The following is a 20,976-nucleotide window of genomic DNA, read 5'->3' on the forward strand; positions in this document are numbered from 1 at the left end:
CACTGAAGTCACAATACAGAGTTCAGAAGGCCACTGAGCTATTCAGTCCCCCTTGGATGTTTTGGTTCATAAGTCCTGTGGCACCTTATAGACTAACAACTCCTTGTTGTTTTTGAACATACAGATGAACTTGGCCACCTCTTTGGTTCATAAAAATAGTCCCAGCTCCCCTCCTCTGTAGTCCCAGTTGTTTCAGACACTCAGGCAATTTTGTAGTAGTACTCGGGAAGTGCTAACTGGTGTACCTAACTGTTCCTTCCAGTGACCCTCCCCGCACCCCCCCCCCCACACCGATGTCACTAAGTAATGCTTGAGATTTACTGTATTAGTTTTGAGAACTCTGCATCCGTGCCATTAAATATGATGTGCATTGACATATAAAACCATATTTTATTATTCCATAAATAAACACACACAAATGTCTTCCCTTGTACAAATTTTCCATGTAGTGATCACACAGCCATTTGACATTAGCTTTCCCTGTGACACCCACACTTACACTCCCAACTCCAAAGAGAATCACACCCTGCCAGTCTTCAGGAGCAGTTTTAAAATTAGTCAAGTTTTGGTACAAACTTTAAAGACCCATTCACAAACAGGTGACTGAGTTTATGACTGATGTATCAATAGATCCAGAAGGCTCTCTCTCTATTAGGTTCCTGCTTCCTAACTTAAATATTATTTGAGAAATCTTACTTCTGTAATAACTGTGTTACTGAATGAAACTCAAAATATTTTACTTTGGGAATCATATATAGATACATGTTAATCTCTGTTATCTGAAAGTTTGGGAGGGTGACATTTTGCATTATTTTTTCATTTGTAACTTTAAAAATAAAAGATTTGGTGCTAAAATGATGTTATCTTCTAATTTATTCCAGTCTGCAATGGCTCTTCAAAAGTATTTAAAACAAGCTAACACCCATCACTTGGAGAAACAAGCCAAAAGTCTCCTTTCAAATAAAACTATGATGTCACTTCAACAGTGATAACTTCACATTTTCCTGTATCTCTCTCTGTGCAGGTAACATGTAAGGATCCATCCCTAAGCAAGAGAGAAATAAATATTTACATATTGTATGCCAGAAATCTTAAAAATATATGTCAACATAGCATATTACAAAAATTTTACTTTGTGACATCAAGAATCAATATTAACACTGCTTTTGGGGAAGACAGAAAAATATAAACCAGATATCCCACAAATTCACCCCCAAGCTGCGTGAGTACCATGAATAATTACTTGCTGCTCTTTCTGAGATAGAAAAATAAATACCAATTCTCAGACAAATTCAGCAGCAGAAACAGTCTGTTTCTCTCAAAATGTAGTGTTCACAGGCACTGAGTTAACTCCCTGAGAAGAAAATATTTTGGATTTTTGTACCTTTTCATAGTAAGAACAGTTAATATGTCATGAAGACCACCTTCCTTTTTATCTAAATCCCGTAGTACAATCTGTTAAAAAAAATAATGTTATGCATGGATACAAAGCAAAATAAACAACTGAAAAGAACTAGAATCTGCATTCCAGAAATGCATTAGAAATTAGTACAGCACTCCCCTTGGTTCAAATTTTCTAGGAAACTGCTCGCTTGCTTATTCTGCTGTTCTTGTCAACATCTAGGATTTTCTAACAAGAACCTAAACTTGGCTGACAAGCTAGAGAAGCGATCTGAGAAAAAAGGACTAAATTCAGTAAAGACAAAGGCAAAGTACAAAACTCAGAAAGGAATAACTATTTACCCAAATACAAAATGGGAAACAACTGCTTAGGAAGGAGTATTGCAGAAAAGGATCAATAAAGTTATAGAGGATCACAAACTAAAGAATAATGTGAAAAAAGTGATCATTCTAGAAAAGTGTTTCTCAACCAGGGGTACGTGTACCCTTGAGGGTAAGCTGCGGTCTTCTCGGAAAAACATCAACTCATCTATATATTTGCCTATTTTTACAGCAGGCTACACAAAAATACTAGTAAAGTCAGTACAATCTAAAAGTTCATTAAGACAGTGACTTGTTTTTACTGCCTTCGTATCTCTTATGCTGAAATCTAAGTATAATATTTCTATTCCGATTCTTTTATTTGCTAATATGGTAGGACGTCAAAGTCTTCAGTAGTAGTCTGTGATATTTCTGTATATTTTTAAGTAGTTTTTCAGTGAGGTATAAACTGGTAGTATGCAAAACAAATTGACTCCTGAAAAGGATACAGTAATCTGGAAAGATTGAATGGCACTTGTTTCAAGACCTTGGATCACCTTAGGACCCTGTTTCTCAACTGGTGGGACACATACCCTTACGGATGTGTCAGAGAGGTCTGGGGGTACTTGTAAATTTTTTTAAAGGGGTACTTTTTTAAAAAAGCTTGAGAAACAGCGTTCTTGAATGTATAATCAGGAGTGTATACAAAAACAAAGCTCGCTCCTCATCACTGATAACGCCTCAATGGAGAACTGTGTCGAGTTATAAGCACTACCCATAAGGAAAGATGCAGACATCTCCAGAGGAAAGCAATAAAGGACTGAAGATTTAAAAATCCACAGTCTACAAGGAAAGAACGATTGAAAAATTGTGTCTTTGTCAGAAGAGATTTTAAGAACAGGTTATTATAAACATCCATTAGATATGGTCTAGATAACATTAGTCCTACCTAAGTGCAGGGCACTGGATTAGATGGCCTACTGAAGTCCCTTCCAGTCCTACATTTGTGATTCTAACTCTCCTAAACAGAAGTGACAAAAATCCAGAAAAGTCACATGTAGAGGCCTGTGCAAATATAAAATCTGCATCTGCATCTGCACCCATATTCACAAAAATGAGCTGCGGATATCCACACTGACACCCACAGATGTGGATACCCATCTAAAGCAGATCACCACAGATTTGCAGGGCCCTACTCACAAGTACTGCATTTACCAAAAAGTAGTAAAATTCGAATAGGCTGTAATTAATCTGCATGTTAGTTATTGTGTTCAGCATTTATTAGTAATGTAAGATATACGGTAGGTTGTAAAACAATTAAATCCATGTATGTGTGTGTGCGTGCAAGAGAGATCCATACAGGAAGGGCTCTACTCTTGAGAACACTTCACTTGAGGAACTCCTTCAGATGGTAAAGGCTATGCAAGATCTAATCCTGGAGGGGCAGCACATTTCTGAATCCATAAATTTCAAAAGCAGTTGAACAGCTCATCACCTCTTAGGATCAGATTCTAAATTACTCACTATGCAAATGTTAGTCTTTGACTACTAAGTGGTATGAAAGAGGTGGTAACCATTGTACAGAATGTAGACCAACTAAGTGTGCTTTTTTTTTTTTTTTTTTTTGAGGAGGCAGTTCCTCAAGGATACCGTTGACTTGCAGTCAAGTACTCTATCCACTAAGCTAACATTGTTTTCTCACTGCTCGTCCTCCAGGGAGTGTTGAATGTACCCAATCAAGTACAGCACCATGCAGCAAGCCATTTAAGTACTTCTTTGAAACAAAGATCATATTCAATCCAGGCTGACCTGAACAATTCCTGTAATACTTTGTGTATTTATCCCATCGTTCCTGGCCAAAGATTTTTCTCCTAACTTCATATGCCTTACTTCTCCTAAATGCAGTACATTGCTAGGCTGATTGCTTACTGGATTTGCGACCGGGTGCTGGCAAACAGGGTGCGTGCTAACAGGAGGGAGTTTGGAGAGGCTCTCCTGGAGGAGGAGAAGGAAGGAGCAAACTAAAGCACCTTGGGGTAAGTGGCTGCTTATATTTGGAGGTTTTGGGCTTGTGTGTTTGTTTGGAGTTTGGAGTTTGTTTGTTTGGAGTGCTGAGCTGAGTGTGTGTTTGTTTGTTTGAAAGGCCGTGTGCTCAGGCAGGCAGGCAGGCAGTTGGAAGCTGATTAGGTTTGAATTGAAACATCGTGTGCTGATTGGCTGAGCTGTAAGCAGAGGGAGGAGCTATCAGGGAGGCTGAGCACTTAAACCCTGCTAGTAAGCGACCAGGGAGCTTTGCGACCGGGTGCTGGCAAACAGGGTGCGTGCTAACAGGAGGGAGTTTGGAGAGGGGAGTTGAGAGGGGGAGCTTGGAGGGAGCCAGTGACTTACTTCTGTTGCCCTTAAACTAAATCCTTTATAACAACCTCTATCTGAAACATTTAATTAACCCTCGTATATAACTAGAGTAGGAAATGGAGGCAGAAGCCCAGCAGCAGAGTGGGGGCTATCCTGTTTATTGTGTCGAGTGCAGTATGTATGACTACCTACCCTGTGGGCGGGTGGCGTATGTGTGCGCTCGATGCAAGGAGCTCCTGGCCCTCAGAGACCGAGTGCGTGCTTTGGAGGCCAGGGTGGCTGAACTGGAGGAGCTAAGGAAGGCAGAGGTGTTTGTGGATGAGACTTTCCGGGACATAGTAGGGCTGTCCCACCTCCAATCTGACAGTCCTGAGGCTGTTACGGAGGATGAAAGGCTCAGGGAAAGAGAGCAGTCAAGGGGAGCAGAGGGAAACCATCCCGTAGTTGGGACCCTCCTTCCAGAGGGTGATGTTGTATCCTCTCGTGCCGAGGATACTTCTCCGGGGGAGGGAGCGCCAGCTGTTAGGAAGAAGCAGGTTTTAGTAGTGGGGGATTCGATCATTAGAAATATAGATAGTTGGGTTTGTGATGACCGGGAGAACCGTATGGTGACTTGCCTGCCTGGTGCGAAGGTTGCGGATCTCTCGAGGCATCTAGACAGACTTATGGGCAGTGCTGGGGAGGAGCCGGTCGTCGTGGTACATGTTGGTACCAATGACATAGGGAAGGGTAGAAGAGATGTTCTGGAGGCCAAATTTAGGTTACTAGGAAAGAGACTGAAATCCAGAACATCTTTGGTGGCATTCTCTGAAATGCTTCCAGTTCCACGAGCAGGGCCAGATAGACAGGCAGAACTTCAGAGTCTCAATGCGTGGATGAGACGATGGTGTAGGGAAGAGGGGTTTAGATTTATTAGGAACTGGGGACACTTTTGGGGTAGGGGGAGCCTATACAGGAAGGATGGGCTCCACCTAAATCAAGGTGGATCCAGACTGCTGGCATTAAACATTAAAAAGGACATAGAGCAGTTTTTAAACTAAGAGGTGGGGGAAAGCCGATTGGTGCGGGGGAGCACCTGGATCGGACGGAGACTTCTCTTACACGAGGCTCCATAGACAGGGATTCCCTAGAAGTTAGTCAGATAGGGAACGTGGGAAATAATATATGGGCAAGATCAGATGTGAAACAATCGTGCATAAAAAAATCCACCACGTCTGTGAAAGGCGGACATATAAATAGTGGTAGTTTTCTAACATGCTTTTACACTAATGCTAGGAGTCTGTCTAATAAGATGGGTGAACTGGAGTACCTCATATCAAAGGAGGAAGTTGACATAATAGGCATCTCAGAAACATGGTGGAATGAGGACAATCAGTGGGACACTATCATACCGGGATATAAATTATATCGGAAAGACAGAACAGGTCGTGCGGGTGGCGGAGTGGTACTATATGTGAAGGATAATATAGAATCAAATGAAGTAAAAATCCTAAAGGAATCAAAATGTTCCATAGAATCATTATGGATAACAATTCATTCCTCTAATATGAATATGGCATTAGGAATATATTACCGACCACCTAACCAGGACAGTGATAGTGATGCTGAAATGTTAAGGGAGATTAGAGAGGCTATCAAAATAAAAAACACAGTAATAATAGGAGATTTCAATTATCCCCATATTGATTGGGTGCATGTCACCTCAGGACAGGATTCAGAGATTAAATTTCTTGATGCCTTAAATGACTGCTTCTTGGAGCAGCTAGTACAGGAACCCACAAGGGGAGAGTCGATTCTCGATCTAGTCTTGACTGGAACGCAGGATCTGGTCCAAGAGGTAACTGTTACTGGACCGCTTGGAAATAGTGACCACAATATAATAACTTTTAATATTCCTGTGTTGGGAAGAACACCGCAGCGGTCAAACACTCTGGCATTTAATTTCAAAAAGGGGAATTACACTAAAATGAGGAAGCTAGTTAAACAGAAACTAAAAGGTAGAGTAATTAAACTAAAATCCCTGGAAGCTGCATGGAAACTGTTTAAAGACACCATACTAGAGGCCCAACTTAAATGTATACCCCAAATAAAAAAACACAGTAAGAGACCTAACAAAGAACCACCATGGCTAAACAGCCATGTTAAAAAGGCAGTGAGAGAGAAAAGGGCAGCTTTTAAAAAGTGGAAGTCAAATCCTAGTGAGGAAAATAGAAAGGAACATAAACACTCCCAAATTAACTGTCATAATGTAGTAAGAAAAGCCAAAAAAGAGTTTGAGGAACAGCTAGCCAAAAATTCAAAAAACAATAGTAAAATGTTTTTTAAATACATTAGAAGCAAGAAGCCTGCTAAAAAAGCAGTGGGGCCCTTGGATGATAAAGATATAAAAGGAGCGATCAAGGAAGACAGTGCCATTGCGGAGCGATTAAATGATTTCTTTGCTTCAGTCTTCACGGCTGAAGATGTTACAGAGGTTCCTAAATCTGAGCCAGCCTTTTTAGGCGACAAATCTGAGGAACTCACTCAGATTGAAGTGACATTAGAGGAGGTTTTGGAATTAATTAATAAGCTGAATAGTAACAAGTCTCCAGGACCAGATGGCATTCACCCAAGGGTTCTGAAAGAACTCAAATGTGAAATTGCGGAGTTATTAACAGTGGTTTGTAACCTATCCTTTAAATCCACTTTGGTACCAAATGACTGGAAGACGGCCAATATAACACCGATATTTAAAAAAGGCTCTAGAGGAGATCCTGGCAATTATAGACCGATAAGTTTAACATCAGTACCAGGTAAATTAGTAGAAACACTAGTAAAGAGTAAAATTGCAAGGCACATAGAAGAGCACGAATTGTTGGGCAAAAGTCAGCATGGTTTCTGCAGAGGGAAGTCGTGTCTGTCTAATCTATTAGAATTCTTTGAAGGGGTTAATAAACATGCGGACAAGGGGCACCCAGTGGACATAATATACCTAGATTTCCAGAAAGCCTTTGACACGGTCCCACACCAAAGGCTTTTATGTAAATTAGGTGGTCATGGGATAGGAGGAAAGGTCCTTTCATGGATCGGGAATTGGTTAAAAGACAGAAAACAAAGGGTGGGAATAAATGGTAAATTTTCACAATGGAGGGGGGTAACTAGTGGTGTTCCCCAGGGCTCAGTCCTGGGACCGATCCTGTTCAACTTGTTCATCAATGATCTAGAAAATGAGGTAAGCAGTGAGGTGGCAAAGTTTGCAGATGACACCAAGTTGTTCAGGACAGTCAAAAGCAAAAGGGATTGTGAAGAACTACAAAAAGATCTCAGCAAACTGAGTGATTGGGCAGCAAAATGGCAAATGAAATTTAATGTGGGTAAGTGTAAGGTAATGCATGTTGGAAAAAATAACCCAAATTACACGTACTACATGATGGGGTCAAATTTAGCTACGACAGATCAGGAAAGGGATCTTGGAGTTATAGTGGATAGTTCTCTGAAGACATCCACGCAGTGTGCAGCGGCAGTTAGTAAGGCAAATAGGATGTTAGGAATTATTAAAAAAGGGATCGATAATAAGACAAAAGATATCATACTTCCCCTATATAAAACTATGGTACGCCCACATCTCGAGTACTGCGTGCAGATGTGGTCTCCTCACCTCAAAAAAGATATATTGGCATTAGAAAAGGTTCAGAAAAGGGCGACTAAGATGATTAGGGGCTTGGAAAGGGTCCCATATGGGGAGAGGCTAGAGAGACTGGGACTTTTCAGTTTGGAAAAGAGGCGATTGAGGGGCGATATGATAGAGGTATATAAAATCATGAATGGTGTGGAGAAAGTGAATATAGAAAAATTATTTACCTTTTCCCATAATACAAGAACTAGGGGACACCAAATGAAATTGATGGGTAGTGGGTTCAAAACTAATAAAAGGAAATTTTTCTTCACACAGCGCACAGTCAACCTGTGGAACTCCTTGCCCGAGGCGGCTGTGAAGGCCAGGACTCTATTAGGGTTTAAAAAAGAGCTTGATAAATTTTTGCAGGTCAGGTCCATAAATGGCTATTAGCCAGGGATAAAGTATGGTGCCCTAGCCTTCATAACAAGGGCAGGAGATGGATGGCAGGAGATAAATCACTTGTCTTCTGTTCTCCTTCTCTGGGGCGCCTGGCATTGGCCACCGTCGGCAGATGGGATGCTGGGCTTGATGGACCTTTGGTCTGACCCAGTATGGCCATTCTTATGTTCTTATGTTCTTATGTTCTTATGTTCTTATGGATTTCTGCAGGGCTCATATATAAAAAGTCTACAAAGCACCTGAGGATTCAGCACATCTATCATATTGAAAATTGTTCCTTTTTAAAAAAATATTGTGGGTGGAAATACAGTATGATATGCTTATGAAAATGGATTTACAAGGCAATATGTAGAGCACTAGCATGGACCCCCAATGCCAATTCCAGCTGCTATGTGCACTTAATAAAAAAAGGAAACCACAACATAGATTTTCAGAGAGCAACTAACAACATTATTGGAAGATATTTAATTTAAAAACAATAATGAATTCTAACTTTGCAATTTGTTTAAACCTTATTTTCTACAATAGTTTTTATCTTTTTTTTTCTCCCCCCATATACCCCATTCAATACCCTCACAGACCCACAGGGATCTGCAGACCCCAGGTTGGGAACCACTGATCGAGAGAGATTGGTGTGCTGCCTACCACGACTCACAAAAACAACAACAAAAAAGTCTTGTATGTTGATGGTTTCCAAATAATTCACAACCAAGAATTTTTACATTAGCACCTTGTTATAAGTACTCACCTGAGCAAATCTGCCTTCCTCTTTTGCAGGAATTTTCCCTAGTGACTCATATAGTTCAAGACATACAGAGGAATTATTTCCTGGGGCCTGTAGTGTGTGCTGCCTTCGTGCTGGCAAGGGAGTTCCTGACGGAAATAGCACTGTGAATTTGTCAGTCCCCGATTCATCTACACCCTAACAAACAAGAGAAATTGGCATGACATATCTAATTTCTGAATTTAGTAGAAAGGGGTTCAAACTTGAAAACATTAGAGTCTATAGGTTTATTCTGCTCCATTCAATAGTTCTCTAAACTTATCAGATCTGATACTGACATACAGGGGTTCATGCTTAAAAGTATAAATCATTAAAACTCTCAGGCTGCGTCTACACTACAAAAATAACTTTGAATTTGCTTACTTCGAAGTAAGCAACTTTGAAGTTGAGCATCTACACACATCCTACTTCAAAGTTTAACCCCGCCCATCTCTGCCCCAGTTCAAACCCCCCACGGCCTGGCTTACCACCCGAGCAGGGCTCCGGCTCAACTACACCCCTGTGAACAGCTCCAGCTCAACTCAAACTCTCGCCCCTCTGCAGCCCTAATCCACCCCAAGTTTAGTCCCCTTCCGCCTGCCTCCCACAGCCCCAACCCACCACCAGGCTTAATCCTCCCCAACAACCCCACCCCCACCCCAGGACTTACCTTTCTGCTGCTTCTCTGGCTGCAGAACATGTGTTCTGCTGGAGAAAAAGCCAGACCCCCATTTATGCGAAATCCAGGTTATGCGAGGGTGCATGGAATGGAACCCTCATGTAACTCGGGGGTCTACTGTAGTGCCTAACTTTGAAGTTAATTTCCTAGTGTAGACACACCCTCAGTAAAGGCAAAGGCTGCACCAAGGCATTATTTGCAGCACCGCCTATTGCAGCTAGCAGAAATACTGCATACAGAATTGTAAACTCAGCTATTATGGCACAGCAAAGATCTGATCCAAACCGCAATGAAATAGAGAAATATTCCTATTCATTTTGGCAGACGATGAGTCAAGCCCTATTTGTTGATTTAGTAGGAAGTTGCAGTGTAATTACTAGTGCTAGAATGGTTATTGAAGACAACCACCACTAGAATAAATCAGTAAATATGACATTTCCAAGTACGTGTCCACCAATAATGATCCATTTTTGAATGAGTCAAGTAAAAAAAGAAACAAACAAACAAACCAAAAAACAAACAAACAAGCAAACAAAAAAAAAAAACACCTCACTATCAGACTATGAGACTTACCTTAATGAGAATGTCTTTGGCAGAACACTCAATAGATAGTGCATCCTCCTCTAATGAGAGGTTCTCTTTACCTACTAGGATCCCTGCTTCTGTGGCTGCCCCAATTGGAATGACCTCATCTGGTGCGATAGAATTCAGCAACTCCACATTTGGGAAAAGATCTTTAATCAGCTGCTGTAGCTTTGGGATTCGAGCAGATCCACCACATAGTACTACCTGGAAAACATTCCTTGGTGACGTCAGAACTCCCACACAACTTACGTGACCATGCAACTATATTTTAGAAGGTTAAGTTGCTCTGTAACATTAAATGCTCTGTGGCCCACTGTATAAAAACTTCACACTAATGATACAATAAAAATATGTGAATACATTTTGTCTGACCTCTGGACCTTTAAGCTATGGTTACATTAGTGAGTTGTGTCAACAAAACCAGACGACATTCCAGACAAAATGCATTTTGTCTCCAGTATGTCAACAAAAGTTGGCACTTCTGCTGACAATCTTCTGCCTCAACCAGATGAGGAAGAGCGCCTTTTGTTGACAAGACATGCTAACAAAAAAACCTGTGTGGATGCTCTGGGGAGCCTTCTCTCGACAAACAGGGCATCCAAGAAAACGGGCAGCCCTGTTCGCTGTGCTTCCGAGTGCCTGTTTTGTCAAGAAAGCAGCCAGGCAGTTTAGCCACTCTGTCAACAGAGAGGAGCGCTCTCCCGACTAGCTTTTGTGTGTTGACACACACTGTCAAGAGCTCGCTGTAGTATAACAGTAGCCTCAGTGGGTGTTTGAAAATAAATACTGCTTGCAAGCCTGAAATCATTTCTGGATCAGACATTCTATTATATCTTTCAGCTAGCTAAAAAGCAGCACTCCATAAAGAAAACATACATTGAAGAACTCTTTAAAAAAAAACAAAAAACAAAAAAACCACCCAAACACAATCCACAATCACTCCCAAATAATAGCATCTTAGATAAGGCCAACCTAACCTGGAAAGGAAGCAAAAAATTCATGACAGCCAGCTCTTTACATAAATGATTGCTCAGGAATTTTAGTGAAAACAAAAAGCAAAATATCTACCACAAGTTCACTTTAAAATGACATACTTTTCACTTTTATTCACTGAATTATTTTTCTTTAAAAAATGTAATGTTACAATTCTTACTGTTTTGTGTTGACATACACCTTAGCGATTTTGTTAAGCACACTAAGCTCAATTCAGAATGGCAGGCACTATTTTAAGTGAGCTTTTCACAGCTTTCAAACCCCTGTGAGATACCTTGATACATTTTTTTTTTCCTGCAGTTTTCATTGAAGGATCATTTCTCACTGTGCAAAGAAGATCAGTTAGTTACTTTAGAACTTTATATCAGATGTTCTTCTCTAGCCTATCACTGACAAACTAAGCAGACATCACACATGCAACACTGGCTATGGAGTCCCCAGTAATATGTAGTATTTTTCTCTGAGCTGAGTAGGATTTATTGGCCTCTACTATCTCACTGTAATTTATCTTGAGTTCTGTAAGTTGAAATACAAGTGTGTAAATCTAAAAAAGATTTTACTACAAGTTGAACATCTCTGAAGTCCTGCAACATCTGTAATCCAGCTATCAGTGTTCTGTGTTATTTACCCCCTAAATATCTTAAGAACCCAGTAAGCAGTAGGAGAGTTGGTAATGCCGTTAGACAATATTGACCTCACATGGTCTGGCAAATTCTCTCATTTGACACTGGTCAAATTCTAAGGTTGCCGGACTAGAGAGATTCAACCTGTACTACCATGGCCATGAAGTACTTTGTACAGCACATAGCTCTCCATATTTAACAAACATTTAACTCTAAATAGCTCCATACTTTGGGGATTTGGGAAAATATTAATCCAGTTTAATGGGGCCAATGAGACAAAAAGCTTAAGTGATTTACTCAATCAAAAAGTAAATTTCACAGATGACCTAGATGAGTTCTTTTAAAGACATGCCAAAAGCCCCCCCTCACACACTTCATTACAAACTGGAAGATGCTCAGAGACAAAATGTTAAATTCCACTCACTTCAATGGGTGTTAGAACAGTCCCTTAGTCCTCAGTTACATGAGGTACATGGCTCAAGTTTTAAGGTTTTAAAACCTACAGTAAATCTATGAAATCACTAGTTACAATAAATCTGCAAGTATAAATGATTCTGATAGGTATTTTAGAGATGTGTAGCACATGTCCCAGACTGGGCATATAAAACACTTAGTCACGTAGCTGATTTTATTTTCCTTCAAATGACCAACAATTTGTTAAAAGATGAAAAATGCAGTTCTGATAAGGCTTTGAGTTTATAAAAAGACTTTAATGGCCAACAGTCACATTGCATGTGATACGTTCTTCCCTTAATGTGAACACAACACCCCCATCCATAGTATTAAGAACTACACACATGCAGAGGGAAAACATTACCTTTAACTATCATGACACTTGGTACCAGAAAATTCTCCCATATATTAGTATACTTTGAAACTCCAAAGTTAGCTAATTCCTTGTTAATATGTTCCCCAATGAATGAAGATATCCATTGTTCTTCCAAATGAGTGTACAAGAATCCTGAGAAGACTAAGAATCTTGTTAATTCTTGTTAATAATTACCTTGTTAATGTCATCTGCTGTAAATCCAACTCCATCCAATAGTTTTTTAATTGCTTCTATGCATTTATTAAAAAGTGGAGAACAAATCAGTTCAAATCTGGCCCTGTTTAAAACAAACAGAAAATGCTAAGTAAGAAAGAAATACAATCACTCACCCTTTGGAAGAGAAAGCTATTTTCAACAACATACTCTGTTTCCAAAGCCATGAATTGGTAGAATTAAGTAACAGTAGGGGCAATATATTTTGTGAAGCTCTCAAATATTATGGTTTCACAAATATATACCAAGACAGATGTGGATTCAACTTTTATTTTACTTTTGTGAAGAACAGCTGAAAAACACGCAGCAATATAGACATGAAAAAAAGCCCCAATGTTGTCCCACCCAAAGTTTCACCAGTACACACAACTCTTCCTGAGACAATGTGGTGAAAAAGTGCCCGCATGCTCCCTGTGCTGCAACTCCATCAGTAGAGAATTACAGGGCCAGTTTTCCCTCTGGTGTAGGCGTACTCCAGATGGCGCATAAAAAACAATTTCCATATGCAAGCTGTGGCTGCAACAAGGTGGTGAGACACGGTAGAGAAATTGAGCAATTTTGACTTTTAATCCGAAGATGCATCAAAACACCAAAATGCACTATTTCCCCTCTGCAGACAGAAATAAGATGAGTTTAAGAATTATCTGTCAACCTCATTTTTATGTCCACAAGCAGAATGTGGACCCCAACATGTTCTACTACCTTTAATCAGAGTTTGAGAATACTATTCAAAAGGTGATTGTATATCTTTTCAGCTACATAAAGTTTCATCAATCACTTTAATTAAAAGAAAATATTAGTTCATAACTCTGAAGTAGAGCAATACAAACTATTTAAATCTGCAGACAGACTTCTCCAGTGTCTCTGCAGCTGTGGTGATGTTTTAAAAAATTGTCTTTGTATCCTGAAGCAGCAACAGCAGCAAAATGGAACTGCAACTATTCAATCAAGAAACTGCTAAGCAGAGACTTCTAGATGTTGCAAGATGGAGGCCAGATCTGCACAAGGAGATTAAGTCCACTTTAAGAGTCTTAGATCCATTTTATAAACCATCAGTCTATACTACAGGGGTGAATAAGTCGATTAAGGGGCTCAAAGGTCAACTTCTGTAACGCCGAATTCACTGGGAGCAACTCCTAAAAGTTGATTTTACAATATCAAACTATGCAAGTGCAGACAGGAGCATTATGAAACTAGATTTTATTAGCCTCTGAAACCACCCACAATGCCCCTCAATGTGTCCTTTCAGGTCCTTACTTCACCTCTGCTGCCCCCCTGGTGAGCAGGAAGTAGGTGACAGGAACCAATGGTCATCACCCTGGGAATTTTGAATCTTTCCTTTCCTTTCCTCTCTGGCCAGTGTGGCAAACAGATGTCAGGAATGCACCTCTGCAGCACACTTAGTAGCTATGTGTTCCCAGAGTCGGAAAAGAGCCCCAGCATGGAACCATCAGGAGATCCTGGACCTCATCGGAGTATGGGGGGGGGGGGAGAAGTTATCTTCGTTCAGCTCAAAGCCAGCAAAAGAAATATGAAGACATTGCAAGGCATGATTCAGAGAGAGTACAGCAGGGACACTCTGCAGTGTCGCATTAAAATTAAGGAGCTAAGGCAAAACTACCAGAAGTGCAAAAAAACCAATGGTCAGTTTGGGGCATCTCCCCAGAAATGCCAGTGTTATGATGAGCTTCATGCCATTTTTGTGACAGATGCAACCTCTTCCCCCAGAAGACACATGGGACTCCTCAGCATGCGTTGGTTGGCAGGATGATGTAGAAGGCTCTGATTTGCTGGACGAAAGCAGGGTCCAGTTGAGCGCAGAAACAGACACAGCAAGCCAGGACATGTTTCTCACCACCATGCCTGTCCCCTGATCTCAAGACAGTTTCAGAGCCAAATCGGATGCTGAAGAGGGCACTTCTGGGGAGTATGTTTTTTTTCTACTGATAATAGTATGGTGCAGTCATGGCGGAGTGGGTGTGTCTATGCCCATTTCTCTTACAACAGCTTGTTAGTATTTCTGGTGATGGAGTGCTAATTCTGTTTGGACTTCTCACTGAAGGTGTTACAGGCTCTTTTAGATTATCCTCACAAGATTTCTGGGGAGACCTGACTTGTTCCTGCTTCTATGATGAGACACCTTAACGCACCAAGCCACCAGTAAGTAATCTGGAATCACGGCCCCACAGAGCATTCTTGCAAACTGTCCAGCATTGTACCCGGACAGAAGGAGCACTCTTCTTTATCTCTTTTTCTTATTCTGAAGAGGACATCCTAGAATGTATGGGAAGTTTCATGAGTCACCACTGATTTTTTCCCTGCGACCCTCCCAGTGCACAGCAAAACTCATGCAGCCTTACTGGCTTTTAAATCGTGGCGCAACTTTAAAATCAAGGCACTACTTTAAGAAGCTCATGCTTTAGCCACACCCTTTCCCCATGGGTTGGCAGGCGATTGGACCTTGCCATGTTTCACGTGCCTGCAATGACTTTTAATGATTTTTAAAATCCTAGCACAGCCTGCTTTAAAACCCCCACCACTCAGTGACATGCCCCATCCACGTTATTTTTAACCATGAACCAAAGATAGCTTAGCATTTTGTTCAAAGTAAATGTCAGCTGCAGAAGAGCTTAAATCATTCCACTTGGAATCATGCATTCTTCAGCCTTAAGAACCCAAAGAGTGATCTTGCAGTTGCACTAAGTTCTTCCAAACAGACAACCATTTGTTCCATCAGTATACTCACGGATCCAAGTAAAGATAAAAATGTTGCTATTGACAATGCCCTTAATATTTCAACATGCATTTTTTTAAGTGCAGGAAATTACCTCAAAATCAGGAGCAGATTCCATAGTAGAGGCCCCAGTCCCCCCCCAAAATGAGGTTGCCCCAAATGTGGAGGACAAGGAAGTCTCATCAAGAAATGACGGCAGGTTATTTTGAACAGCGAGAGGTCCTGTGGCATCTTACAAAGTAACAGATTTATTGAAGCATAAGCCTTCATGGGTAAAGACCCACTTCGACAGGCTACTCCTCTGACATTTGATTGTTTTAAAGTGGTAGGAAAGGAAAAAGAGGAGCTACGAAAATGGAGGTGAGCCATACTGGGCACTCAAGCTAAAATGTATGCTTCAGTTCCATCAATAATGAACAGACAGATGGAAATCATGGAAGCAATGCTTCAAAAAAAAAAATAAATAAATAAAAAAAAATCAAACTCCACGAACTCTACACCCTCGTCCAATATATGCCCCATTACAAGCTACCCTACCCACAGTGATTCCCCTCCCCTGGTTGGGGCTCTGTATCTCCCGGCCACTTCAGGCACACACATAGACCCCCCTCCCCACATTTCATGCCACCCTTGCCACATTCATTCTCCTGGTCGGGGTCCTGTATTCCCAGCCATTCCAGGCCTCCCCGTTTCAGGCCTCCCATACCACGGTCCCTTCCCCCTGCTTGGGGCTCTGCATACTCCATGCAATCTATATCCTCCACCCTTCCATTCTTCCTTTCTCTGCACATTCCACCCCCTTCTCTCATCTGGGACCCAGATTGAGGGTGGTGGGGAAGGTCATGGAGAGCCCAGTACTCTGCCCCCTGGGAATCACCCATCAGCAGAAGGCTAACACACAAACCATGACCTTATTATCTTTTTGTTTTCCCTATATTCCCCACTCTGCCACTAGGATCCCCCCAACTAAAAACATTGTAGGGTGGGGAAAAAAAGGTTTGTTTATTAGTTAACATACTCTGGGGTTGGGTGTAGTGGTGAGGGTTGTTGTGTGGTTGAAGGGGGCTTCATAAAGGTCAAAGAAACAGCATGGATGTGAGGGAAGATGCTAGTTAAACACCCTTCACATTCATTCATAAACTTGGTTTTCAAGGCATCCCCACTTTTCATTGCCTCTTTCTGTGCTTTCCTGTTTGCCTTTGTGTTTGGTTGCTGATAATTTCTGGCCAGGAAATCTGCTTCTGCCCCCCATGCTGGCATGAAATTCTCCCCATTTGCCTCACAAATGTTATGAAGAATACAGCAGGCCCCAATGACAAGGGTAATATTTTCTTCACTGAGGTCTAAGCGTCAGAAGGCATCTGAAATTGACTTTTAAATGGCCAAAGGCGCATTCTACCATTCTGCACCTGCTCAGCCTGTAGTTGAAGAACTCCTTAATGGAGTCTAGGATGCCTGTGTATGGCTTCATGAGCCAAGGAAACAAGGGTAAGTAGGGTCACCAAGAATCAATATAGACTTTCCACACTCCCAGTGTTCATTTTCTGCTCTGGGAAGAAAGTTCCACTCCGGGGTCTTCTAAACAGACCAGCACTCCTTAAGATTTGTGCGTCATGCACCCTTTCCAACCACCCCATGTTGATGGCGGTGAGACAACCTTTGTGATCCACCAATGCCTGAAACACCATAACCTTGTGGTTAATGTACTCTGAGATTTGGGGGTCTGGTGCCAGGACAGAGATGCACATTCCATCTATGGCCCCACCACAGTTTGGGAATCCCATTGCAGCAAATCCATTCACTATGTCCTGCACATTCCCTAGAGTCGCTGTCTTTCTCAGGAGAAGTTTAATGATTGCCTTGTCTACTTGGATGACAACAGCCCCCAGTGTAGATTTACCCATTCCAAATTGATTTTCCACTGACTGGTAGCTGTCCGGCATTGCAAATTTCTATAGAGCAATTGACACATGGTTCTCAACAGTCAAAGCAGGTCTCATTCTGGTATCACTGAACTTCAGGGCAGGAGACAGCACCTCGCAAAGCTTCATGAAAGTGGCTTTACTTATGCCAAAGTTTTGCAGCCATTGCTGATCGTGCCATGACTGCAAAATGATGCGATCCCACCAGTCTGACCTGGTTTCATGGGTCCAGAACCTGTGCTCCATGCTGTACAGTTACTCCAATGCTGCCAACAACTCCACGGTGTTATTCTCCAGATCTTCACGTTTGTTAGTGCCCCAGCATCAATCCACTGATACTCCATGGGCATTAGAGTCAGAATATACTGGATCATAGAGAGGGAAATCACAAAACACGGCAGCAAACACTGAAGCATCTTGGGATCCATGTTATTTTTCGCAATGGTGGGTGGCAGTCAGTGTAAAAGTGGTGTGAGAATTCCCTTGTTAATTTCTTTTCAGCGGGAAGTGAGGGAAGTGATGACAATCAGAAACCCAGAATCACTTGCAGTGACTTTTTTCCCCACAAGACACTGGCACAGAATCCCAAAATGCAATGGATCTGCAGGAACTGTGGGATAGGCACCCACAATGCACTTCTGCGACAGTCAAACTTAGTGTGTCCCCACAAGATCGCCTAGGTCGACTTTGTGAGCAATTTCAGACACTCAACTTTGACTTCATAAAATCTAATATTAAAAAGCTGACTTTAATAAATTATACTCTATTCTCGTGTACAGACACACCCTGACAGATCAAAACCCCAGCTTTCATCTTCAGTACTGCCCCTTCTCTCCACCCCAGAAATTAAAATTTTCTATCTTCCTTCCCTCCAAGAAGCAACGAAAATTGAAATATAATCTTATAAAGTAAGCCTGATAAAATATCAGAAGTAATTTCAAAACAGTCACCCTTACCTGGATACATTACAGTCAAAATCCAGACCATCATATAATGAGTCAACAAAACAGTTTGCGCTTCCCAAGGTTGACAAAGAATGTTTTGCAACATCAGCACTATTCATTAACTTCATCATGGCTCTTGAATTTCCTCTTATATCATGTTTATAAGATCTGGATTAAAAAGAAGACTTTACAAGGACTGAGAAGTTGTCTTAGACATAATCTTCTGGGCATTAATGCTTTCAAAAAGTTGGTGTTAAAGTGGCTCCTTTTTCTATTCTTCAGTAAATTATTCTGATAATGCCACGCTGACTGACCTTCAAAATGTATAAAGAAAAACTGTCTGATTCAAATTCAAGTGAAGTACACTACTATTTGGGAAGGCAGGAAAGGGTTTTAACAAGTACAGATTTCATCAGTCTCTTCTAAGAGCAATCTCCTAAATGAACGCCATATGGGAAGAAGACGCCTGAAGCTAACCAATTAAGTTCAGAGTTGTTTCAAGAATAAGAAGTTGTAACATGGTACTTTTCATCCAAAGGATCTCAAAGAACTCTAAATAGTTGACTGTGTGATTATGAATGGCACACAACACTAGCTCCACCAATTTCTTTTAAACAAACCCTGATATTTAAGAAAACAAAACCAAAGTAGGAATGAGACCACTTTAAAAAGAAAGCTTATAGTACACTGTGCAACAGTTCTGAGTAAAACAAATGTTACTCAACTAAAACTTACAAGGGTACTTTTATGTAGGCACAGTGAATTCACCCAATCCCACTTTTGCTAAAGCATATGGGATTATTATAAACTAGTAGTGCCTTCAACCAAGTGGACATTTCCACCATGCAAGGCCCTGTATAAACATATTAAATGACAGCTCCTGACCTGAAAAAGATTAATTTATAACTTGGGAGACCACAGTAATTAGTGAGAACATTAGTTTTACATCTTATGTAGAAGACGACATCTAGTAGCATGGTACCTACTAACATACTGGCCCAACGACTCAGTACTGACTCAGAGTAAAGAGCAACAGTTATTCAAACACTAGCTGTTTCAAAACAGGGGTGTTCCTTTGAGCTTTAGTTATTGAACAACCCCAAACCAGCTCACCCCGTGAGAGCTGACCAAACAAGGCACTATGGCTTTAGGCAGTAACACCATGCGGAGTTTGCAGTGAACAGACAATTTAAGGTACAGTCCTCACGTTAACAGCAATCCATTTTTTCCTGTAGCTGTAAAATTTTCAGCACTTACCTCTGAAATTCAGAAGCTAAATGTTGTGCTAAGGCTTCTGTGAAACAGACACCGCCTATACTATCATCTGTGTTTGTGGTAAGAACACGATATATTCCACTATTTACTTCTATAATGGTCACAGAGATTGATGTTCCTCCAAGCTTAAAAACCAACACATTGCTGCCATGTAAACAAAACAAAATCCTGAAAATCAGTTGAGAATACATACATTTCCTCATGCTCATTGTTTTATAACTATAGTTAAAAACACAAAATGTAAATTAAGTTTTAAAAATTGTTTGTCAATCACATTCAATTGAAAATACTGAATTACATACATAATTTTACAGTATTCCTCCAAGGAATGAACACCACTTTGATAGCATGTTCACAAGCAGCAGCCTATGACTAAAATAGAGCATAACTGGAAACTGACATTTACTTGAATTTATAAGCTCTAGTTACATTAGCAGCAAAATAGAAAACTGACTAACTTCTGGGTAGCCTCCGTTTTTCATTTTGTACAGCACTAAGATACAACTTCTATTGCATGAGCATTCCATCTATTAACTTGAAACTGGGGGATAGAACAGTATTACGTTTCCTCTGTACGTGTGTAACAAATTGAAAACAAAAAATGAAAATGCAAGTCAAGTCACATACTCATTGTCTTTCAGTGTAGTCAGTTCACTATTGAACAAGACAATTTTTATACACGTCTTCTTGTCCAACAAAATACAGTATGGGTTATCCGTTCAAAGTAATTTAAATAATGTAAAACAAACTTGTATTGAATATCAAAACAAAAAGCAGTCAAGTAGCACTTTAAAGACTAGCAGACAGACCCACTTCTTCAGACCATAGCCAGACCAGAACAGACTCAATATTTAAGGCACAGAGAACTTACTGTTTTTGGTTCTCTGTGCCTTAAATATTAAGTTCTCTGTGCCTCAAATATTGAGTCTGTTCTGGTGTGGCTATGGTCTGAAGAAGTGGGTCTGTCCCACGAAAGCTCACCTAATAAACTATTTTGCTAGTCTTTAAAGTGCTACTTGACTGCTTTTTGTTTTGATAGTGTATAGACTAGCACGGCTTCCTCTCTGTTTGTATTGAATATGAAGACTACAGAACTTTTCAAATATCCAATAAAAATTTTCATGGTAACAATAATACTGTGCTCCCTGGGCATTTTATAAAAAAGTTATTTTTGCATTTATATTTATGACAACACAGTGACTTCTACCCATTCCACTGCCATAATAAAGTCTAAATAATTACACACCAATATTGTTTAGGAAGCCTCCAGTTTTCATGCAGCCACAGCTGACTATTTTAAAAG

The 20,976-nt window shown here is 40.7% G+C and overlaps 1 protein-coding gene across 2 annotated transcripts in view; it reads right to left on the reverse strand.

Moving 5' to 3' along the window:
- Positions 1 to 347: 347 nt before the first annotated feature.
- HSPA14 (heat shock protein family A (Hsp70) member 14) overlaps positions 348 to 20,976 on the reverse strand; it is a 30,918-nt gene continuing 10,289 nt past the window's right edge. Inside the window, exons 8-14 of one of the 2 annotated variants that reach the window (XM_075017705.1) lie at positions 19,656 to 19,817; positions 18,411 to 18,566; positions 12,760 to 12,862; positions 10,129 to 10,344; positions 8,862 to 9,035; positions 1,385 to 1,455; positions 349 to 1,045 (exon numbers count right to left, since the gene is read on the reverse strand). In XM_075017705.1, the coding sequence (XP_074873806.1) occupies positions 967 to 1,045; positions 1,385 to 1,455; positions 8,862 to 9,035; positions 10,129 to 10,344; positions 12,760 to 12,862; positions 18,411 to 18,566; positions 19,656 to 19,817 (961 nt within the window). In that variant the 3' untranslated portion in view covers positions 349 to 966. Of the gene's footprint in view, positions 1,046 to 1,384; positions 1,456 to 8,861; positions 9,036 to 10,128; positions 10,345 to 12,759; positions 12,863 to 18,410; positions 18,567 to 19,655; positions 19,818 to 20,976 lie in introns of both variants that reach the window. The other variant, XM_075017714.1, reaches the window with a different exon arrangement.

Source organism: Carettochelys insculpta, chromosome 1 (genome assembly GCF_033958435.1).
Source record: "Carettochelys insculpta isolate YL-2023 chromosome 1, ASM3395843v1, whole genome shotgun sequence".
Classification (NCBI taxonomy): domain Eukaryota; kingdom Metazoa; phylum Chordata; order Testudines; family Carettochelyidae; genus Carettochelys; species Carettochelys insculpta.